General features: G+C 41.2%; 1 protein-coding gene across 1 annotated transcript in view; it reads left to right on the top strand.

Annotated features, from left to right (window-relative positions):
• The window catches only part of LOC311225927 (alsin-like), a 165,651-nt gene that overhangs the window by 77,285 nt on the left and 79,719 nt on the right, over positions 1 to 8,647 (top strand). Inside the window, exons 17-18 of the mRNA XM_084311318.1 lie at positions 6 to 68; positions 5,805 to 5,870. Coding sequence (XP_084167444.1) covers positions 6 to 68; positions 5,805 to 5,870 — 129 coding nt within the window. The remainder of the gene's footprint in view (positions 1 to 5; positions 69 to 5,804; positions 5,871 to 8,647) is intronic.

Below are 8,647 nucleotides of genomic sequence, written 5' to 3'. Positions count from 1 at the left end.
ACCAGCGATGGGCGTCTGAAAGAGGCTCAGTACACGGGGGCCTGGATGACTGGGATGGTCCACGGGAGGTGGGTACTGTATATACTGTACATACTGTACATACTGTATATACCTGAGGAAGTAGAGGTATACCTGGATTTGATATCAATGTACAAATTGAAATGGCTTTTATCAGAGTAATACAGTCATTTTAGGTAAAAACTAACAACATAGTGACTTTTGTTTCAGTGACAGCGTTTCAACATGAATGGCAGTGAATGACTGAATTCAAAATGTAGGCTGAGATCTACTAAAGTATATACACTGTATATACACTTATGTACACAAATATTGTTGAAGATTGGATCTCTCTGCAGTGTCATTGCCAGCAGCCTGGGTACCTGTCTCCCCTGGTCAAGCCCTTTGTTAAAAACCTGGGCGTGCTCTTTGACCCCGAGTTTTCCTTCAATAGGCAGGTAAACTCGGTGGTGAAGGGGTGCTTTTTCCAGCTCCGGTCCATAGCCAAGATCAAGGCCATTCTCTCCCCCTCAGACCTGGAAAGAGTAATTCACGCCTTCATATCCTCACGCTTAGACTACTGTAACTCCCTGTACCTGGGGCTAAATAAATCCACCATAGCCCGTCTACAACTCCCCCAAAACGCTGCCGCTAGACTGCTCACAGGTACATAATAATAATAACTGCTCACATCACCCCTGTACTTGCCTCCCTCCACTGGCTCCCGGTGCGCTTTAGAATAGACTTCAAGGTCCTTTTATTGGTTTACAAAGCCCTAAATGGTAAGGCCCCTGCTTACCTAGCAGACCTCCTCACCCCCTGTACCAACGCCAGGGCCCTCAGATCGGCTGATAAGGGTCTCCTAACCACCTGTAGGTCTAACTTCAAGTCTAAAAAATAAAATTTAATATTATTTTTTCTTTTTACATGTTTTGGCCTTAAATTGTTTCAAAATATCAGTAATTTCTGAAAATAAGTTACAAAAGTAAAAAAAAAGTATGCGTTTTGGAAAGTAGCTCTTTGTTTGATTATCATAAAAAAGTGTTTTCTGTGCAGAGATGTCGACATCGGTGGATGTCGGTGCCGGCCAGAACAGCAATATTAATGTCGGTTATCGGTATCGGCCACCACTTTCACATCGGTGCATCACTATTCTTTTTGATGTTATAATTTTTTCTTTATTGTTTCTGTCTGTTTAATTGTATTGTCTGAGATGTTTGTAAATCAAAAATGCAAATAAAAATGTAAGTTAAAAAAAAAAAAAAGTCTAGGGGGGGACGTGCTTTTGCGGTCGCAGCCCCTGACCTCTGGAACAGCATCCCCATGTCCATCTAATCGGCCCCCTCCATCGAGTCTTTTAAATCAAAACTCAAAACCCACCTATATCGCCCGGCCTTCCCTGACTCACTTTGACTCTTGCCGTACTTGTTGACGTGTTGTTCTGTTTTTCCTTTGTCTATCCGTTGATTTTTTGTTTTGTTTTTTTGTTTATTTGATACTTTTCTTTGTTCTTAGCTTAGCCATGTGAAGCACTTTGGTTGACAAGCGTCATGTTTAAACGTGCTATATAAATAAATTTGATTGATTGATTGATGGTGAAAAGTCAACATTAGAATGGTATGGTTGGGGCCACTTCTCTCACAAAAAGCCAAAGTCCCAGACAATACTTTCAACTAGAGCTGCCGCGATTACCGCATTACCGTGGTATCGCTGTTACATCACGGCCACCGCAGAGTAGGCTGAATACCGCGTCACCGCTGTTTTTTATAATAATAATAATAAATTACCCTCCTCTCGTTGGGCTTGCGGCTCTGCAGATATACCCTACTTCTCTATCGAGGTTCCAAGCGACCCTATTGGGTACCAGAAAAGTCACGTGAAACATTGCAGACCACTGATTGGTCAGAAGAGAGACGCGTCACACGTTTTTTACGTCCTGAATGTCAGCTCATCACAACACGGCTAATAACGTTAGCTTTAACTCTCCGCCGGAGTGGACTACCATCGCTCTTCAGGAGTACTAAACGAGACATAATGATTTTACTGTCTGCAACGAATGTTATAATAAAAGCCCTTCGTTCTATACACTTGTCTGATTGAAAACTTTATTAACAGACCGCAGAATGGGACAACTCAGCACGCTCTGAGCAAAGAAAGGAACTGAGATATGAATAGAGTATTGCTTGCCTTGCTATCGTCCGGTAAATACGCTCAGTGATGTTATTGAACGTATAACTATATAATGTTAATGCCACAAAACGAATGCCTTTATTATAAAGTAGTAACTTTATAGTAATAATAATAAGAAAGGGTCGGGGGGGGTAACCAGCCCTGCCCGCGACACCGAGTGAACTGCGCACGACCAGAGGGTAAACTTCGAATCCGTGTTTCACTTTCAATAACTAATGCGTGCTTGCCGAATCCCAAACAATATTCATGCTGCAAAGTCATCCTCTAAAGATAGACATTTAGACTAGAGGCAGGCTATATGCTATAAAGAGTAGACTACTACTAAAAAAAAATGCATTCAATTTTTTTTTTTTTTTTGTGTGCTAAATACCGCAGCGGTAGGAAATATTTAGCAAATTTGTGCGGTAAGGAAAACAGCAATACCGCGGCAGCTCTACTTTCAACTGGTAGAACTACCAACCACTCAAACTGTAGCCAACCCCTGTGCCACACCATGGCGTTTGTCGGTTGATGATTTGTTGGGTTTCATTGAAATGGTTACTCCCCCAGGCGGTCAGGTGGCGTAGCGGAGATTGCGTTCGTCACCAACGCCGGAGACGCTGGATTCGCCTGTTCGAATCCAGCTCCCGGTGTTGTCACCAGCTTGGCTGGCCATTCACACTAATACAATTGGCAGTATTAGGGGGTGGGAAAGCTGGCGGGGTGGGTCCGGGTCGTTGTAAACAGCGACTCCTACAGTTCGGTCGGGGCGCCTGCTCAGCGCGGATAGGATCTAAGGGCGGTAGTGTGATCCTTCCACACATTACACCCTCTCAGTGAGAGTCCGCGCTGCCAGGTGAAAAGAAGCGGTTGATTGGCTAGACGTGTGTCGGAGGAAGCACGTGATAGCCTCCACTCTCCCAGACCGACTGTGGGGGGTAAGTGATGGGAGAAAATCTGAGGAAAAAGGAGGGGAAAAAAGATTAAAAAAAAAATAATTTTTTTTTTACTCCCCTTAAATAGGAGCTAACAACACAGTTTTGCATCCAAATGTTGCCCCAAGTCTCGACTACAACCGTGTGAATCAGATTATTCTTTCCGTTTGGAACTTTTGAGTTTTTGACCAAATGGGGGGATGGGTGTGCCGTCGCCTATTTGGAATCACATTTGGCCAAAGCAGCATAAGCGTTTCTCGCACTGCACTACAGTGTACAATGGCCCCCCCCCACCTCCAATGTACAGCCCCCCCCCCCCCCCCCCCTCCACCCACCCAACCCCACCTCACCTACCCAATGTACAGTTTCTACGTCAAATGTATATACACTCTTTTTCTGGACACTTTTTGTATCACAAACAGTACTGTATTTGCAAATCTGGTATGTCATAAATGTATAGATGTAGCAGTACTGTCTATCTGTATGTCGTATATGTTATGATGAATTGAAAATGGGGGACCCTGATGTAAACAAGACGAAAGTCTTTCTCTGGTCTGCATCCCCTTAACAATTGTATGTATTGAGCCGTACTGCACTGTACCCATTCTGCAATCTGTTAATAAACTTTTCAATCAATCAACCAATCAATTTACAATCATCTCTAAGGCTCAAAAGGCTGTTTTCCATGGTAGATTATAATGGATTCTAGCCAGTCAATTGTACTCCTTGGGGGGAAAATCCCTGGGCCCTCATTTATCAACGTGGCGTACGCACAGATATGTGCATAGCCCGTGCATACGATCATTTCTAAGCAAAGTGTGGGATTTATCAATTTGAACTTGTGCTTTACTTTGTGCGTATATTTAAGCACAGGTCAGACCATCCATAGCTGGCGCCCGTTGGTAGAATATATTATTACAACAAGGAAATAAGCTTCTGTGCATTAGTTTCAACACTGGCATGTTCTGTATGAACCGTAATTCATTATAGTTCATTGTAAAATAGCAACAGTAGTGTAATTATGGTGAAAACCCTATAAATAGCATTTGGAATAATAGGTATTTTCTCTCAGAATGAATGCAGCATGGTTTATATAGCGTTATCGGAATATACGGGGTGTACTGACTGACTGCGCTCGTTATTATTTTGCGCACAGACCGCAGAAACACGGGAACGTTTTGATTATATTTAAAAGGCTTTACGTTAAACGAAACAAGTGCAATTTCGAAGCTGTAAGCAGAATACAAGTCATATGAACACCCACGATATAGTGTTCTTCCCCCTTCCTACTGTATAAGAAAGAATAAAAAAACGCATTGCAATGAGACCAGGGTGTATGTGTATTACAAAACCCTTGCAATAATGTGTCTTAAATGAATGAAAAGCATACATGCTCTGGTGGACACAGAGCATATATCGTGTGGGTGATATGACTTGTATTATGCTTACAGAATTCCACGTATTTAGTTTTACAATGTCAAAGCCTTTTAATATAAATCAAAACGTTCCCGTATTTCTGCAATCTATGCGCAAAATAATAAGGAGTTGAGGTAGATACACACTCAGAACGTATTACATGCTGGTATGCTGATAGAGTAAACTATTATATGAAAATGAATATGATATGATGTAAGGTATACACTGGTCCGTCGCATACACTGGTATGCGCAAATTACTGTTGCATAATGTAGGCTATGGCTGCTATTATATGTAATTCATATAGGCTACCTAATAGTATATGATTTTTAGAGGCATCTATTTTGTTGTCGGTATTAGGCTAATACCGACAACAACATGGGGGGGACCCTGATGTAAACAAGACAAACGTCTTTCTCTGGTCTGCATCCCCTTAACAATTGTGTGTATTGAGCCGTACTGTATTGTACCCATTCTGCAATCTGTTAAATAAAGTTTTCATTCATTCAAAATAGATGCCTATAAAAATCATATTATAGCCAATCGAACACAACTAATAAAGGCATTCATATTACAGCACGGTTATAATGACACACACATGATGAATTGAAAATGGGGGACCCTGATGTAAACAAGACGAAAGTCTTTCTCTGGTCTGCATCCCCTTAACAATTGTATGTATTGAGCTGTACTGTATTGTTGTACCCATTCTGCAATCTGTTAATACACTTTTCAATCAATCAATCAAACCACCAACGCCAAACAGTGGTCAACGAACGGTCTTTATTAGTATTTTGAGCTGTCCAGGCAGAATTGCAGCAATGGTCTTAGGGAGCCGTTGATATCTGACATCACCGTTTACAAGTCAGCCTTTTATTTATCCCATAACACGCGTTGTGTTGTGTCTTCTTGGTTCGGCAGCGCCTCAGTGAACAATCTCCCGTGAAGTTTCTCAGCGTTCCGCTCGGGTCAGTCCATTATTTCACATCCCATGGGGGGTGTTTCATCACTTTCATGACCATATATGGATAATCATGCACGAGCATTGACCGTAGAACAAAGAGGTATTTATCAACGCGGAGGAGCGTAGGACCTGTGTACGCACGGTTGATAAATCCCATTTTTTTTTGCGTGCACACATTCTAAATTCTGTGCTTACGTATGAAAATAGAATACTTTCTAAGAAAAATTGATAAATGAGGGCCCTGGTATTTATCTTCTAGTCTGAAGATGGTAAGCACCTGCTTGTCTGGCAATACAGTAAACTTGAACTTTGTTGTTTTCCAGAGGAAGCATGAAGTGGCCTGATGGGAGGAGCTACACTGGGAACTTCAAGAATGGCCTGGAGGATGGGTGGGTGTTCAGCTGCCCAGTACAACCAGTCTGACACTGGTGTCCAGTACAGCAGGGGTTCTCAACCTTTCTGCTGCCAAGGCACCCCTGTGTTCAATAAAATATTCCAGGGCACCCCTACATACCTCGTATGCCTCGTATGAAACCCTACATCTAGACTCAGTCTGGAGGAGGGATATACCAGACCTGGAGATAGACTTTGACTGGCAAGAAGCCTGGGCAAATGTACGCCTTGCATCAAGGAACCCGGACCATCAACAAATCAATCTTAACTATATTCACAGGACATACTTAACTCATATAAGACTGAACAAAATGGGTCTTAAACAAGACTCCAAATGCTCCTTATGTACAAATGGGGACGAAGGGACATTTATGCATGTACTGGGACTGCCCACCAGTTAAGATATTTTGGAAAGAAGTGACCCAGCAATTGTCAAATCTCTTAACTCTGGATATACCTGTACACCCCTCTGTATTACTGCTGAATGATGTCTTTGAGCATGCAGTACCTCCACAGCTAAAGAGATTGGTTTTATCCGGTATCACAGTGGCTAAAAAGCTGATAGCATCACGATGGTTTCAACCGGAAAAAATGTCCCGGAAGGTCTGGATTCTTACATATCTCGATGTGATTTATCAAGAAATATCAACAGCTAGAATTTTGGGTCTCAATGAATCCAAAATGGCAATGTGGTTAGAAGTGGTGGAGAGAATAAAAGCTAGCATATAAAAAAAAAAAAAAATGCCTCCGTGTCTAGAAGCAGAGGGAGGTGCAGTGCTTCAAAGCATGCCATCTAACAACAAACTTCATATAAATCCTGCAATGTATTATTGTTTTGACAATGGGTCATGACAAACCAATTACATAATCCAACATTGTGTAAACAACTAACATATTCCAGTTAACTATCTTTTTTTAATTATTCGTTACGAATATATCCATACTTCCATTGTGTCCGGGACATCCAGTGAAATCGCTTTGTGCTATTAGTGTCCTTTTGCAGAGGGAGGTTGCTACAAAGCATGCCATCTAACTACAAACTTCATATAAAATGACTCTGCTATAGAGCCACACTCCGTTATGCACAAGTTTACAGACATACATGACATACAGATAGACAGTACTGCTACATGTATACATTTATGACATACCAGATTTACAAATACAGTACTGTTTTTGTAGGGTGATTATGGTTTATTTACATTGAGGTTCTGGGGTCACGTGGAGTGTGTTATACGAAATACCCTCCACCCACCTACCAATCTCCTACCTACCAACCTCCTCCAATGTACAGTTTCTTCGTTAAATGTATGTACTTTATTTTTTAGACTCTTCTTGTATCACAAACTACTGTATTTGTAAATCTGGTATGTCATAAATGTATAGATGTAGCAGTACTGTCTATCTGTATGTCATGTATGTCATATATGTTATGATGCATTGAAAATGGGGGACCCTGATGTAAACAAGACGAAAGTCTTTCTCTGCTCTCCATCCCCTTAACAATTGTGTGTATTGAGCTGTACTGTATTGTACCCATTCTGCAATCTGTTAATAACATTTTCAATCAATCAATCAAATAACAACCGGTAACTTCACTGTGCTTCTTAAACAAGATGTAGCAGTACTGTCTATCTGTATGTCATATATGTTATGATGAATTGAAAATGGGGGACCCTGATGTAAACAAGATGAAAGTATTTCTCTGGTCTGCATCCCCTTAACACTTTGAATGCCACGAGGTGGCGCCAGAGGTAGCGCTTCAATGCCACCATCAGCGCCAATGTTACGCTTAATATCGCCTAATCTATGTTTTAAATTATGGCTATGTGTCTAATCTGCCCGTCGCTTATCAAAGAATGCTTTTCCAGTCAGTGCTGTCAAGGCAGATTGGTTTTTTATCGCTTCATTTCCGTTTGAGAGCATTTAGAAAAGCACCCGTTTTGAGGTAAAAAAAAACAGTTCATTCTAGACCATTCTATGATAATCGTCTTTTACTGGAATATTCCAGAACGTTGATATTTGTCTGCCTATTTATGAATCGTTTTCAAATAAACGCTAGATGATCAATATTATACGTGCACGCAAGCACATTCGAGCCGCGCACGGATAATCGCTGTGTTCATTTCCTCTTGGACTTTTTTTTGTATTTTATTTTTTTATTATTTTTTAAACAAACATATAAACAAACATGACAACACACGATAAGATATACAAGCATTAATTGTCAGGGCACATCCAATGAGATCACCTTTTAGTTAGTTGACTTATATAAGATATACCCATAATACCTGTTATCTAAAAAAAAAAACCTACACACATATGCTCAGCTCGAACCCCCCCCTCCCGGACCCCACCTTGAGAAGTACCTCCACTATCCCTCGCACCTAACCAGACACTACCATTATAAGCTAGCTTTTATTCTCTCCACCACTTCTAACCACATTGACATTTTGGATTCATTGAGACCCAGAATTCTTGCTGTAGATATTTCATGGTAAATTACATCGAGATATGTAAGAAACCAAACTTTACGGCACATTTTTTCCGGTTGAAACCAGCGTGATGCGATCAGCTTTTTGGCTACTGTGATACCCGATAAAACCAATCTCTTTAGCTGTGGATTCACTGCAAACTCAAAAACATCGTTCAACAGCAATACCGAGGGGTGTACAGGTATATTCCAAGATACGAGTTTTGATATTTGTTGGGTCACATCTTTCCAGAATGCCTTAACTGGTGAGCAGTCCCAATACATGTGCATAAATGTCCC

The sequence above is a fragment of the Notolepis coatsorum genome (assembly GCF_963971535.1).
Source record: "Notolepis coatsorum genome assembly, chromosome: 3".
NCBI lineage: Eukaryota > Metazoa > Chordata > Actinopteri > Aulopiformes > Paralepididae > Notolepis > Notolepis coatsorum.
This window is presented reverse-complemented; position numbering and strand designations above follow the sequence as displayed.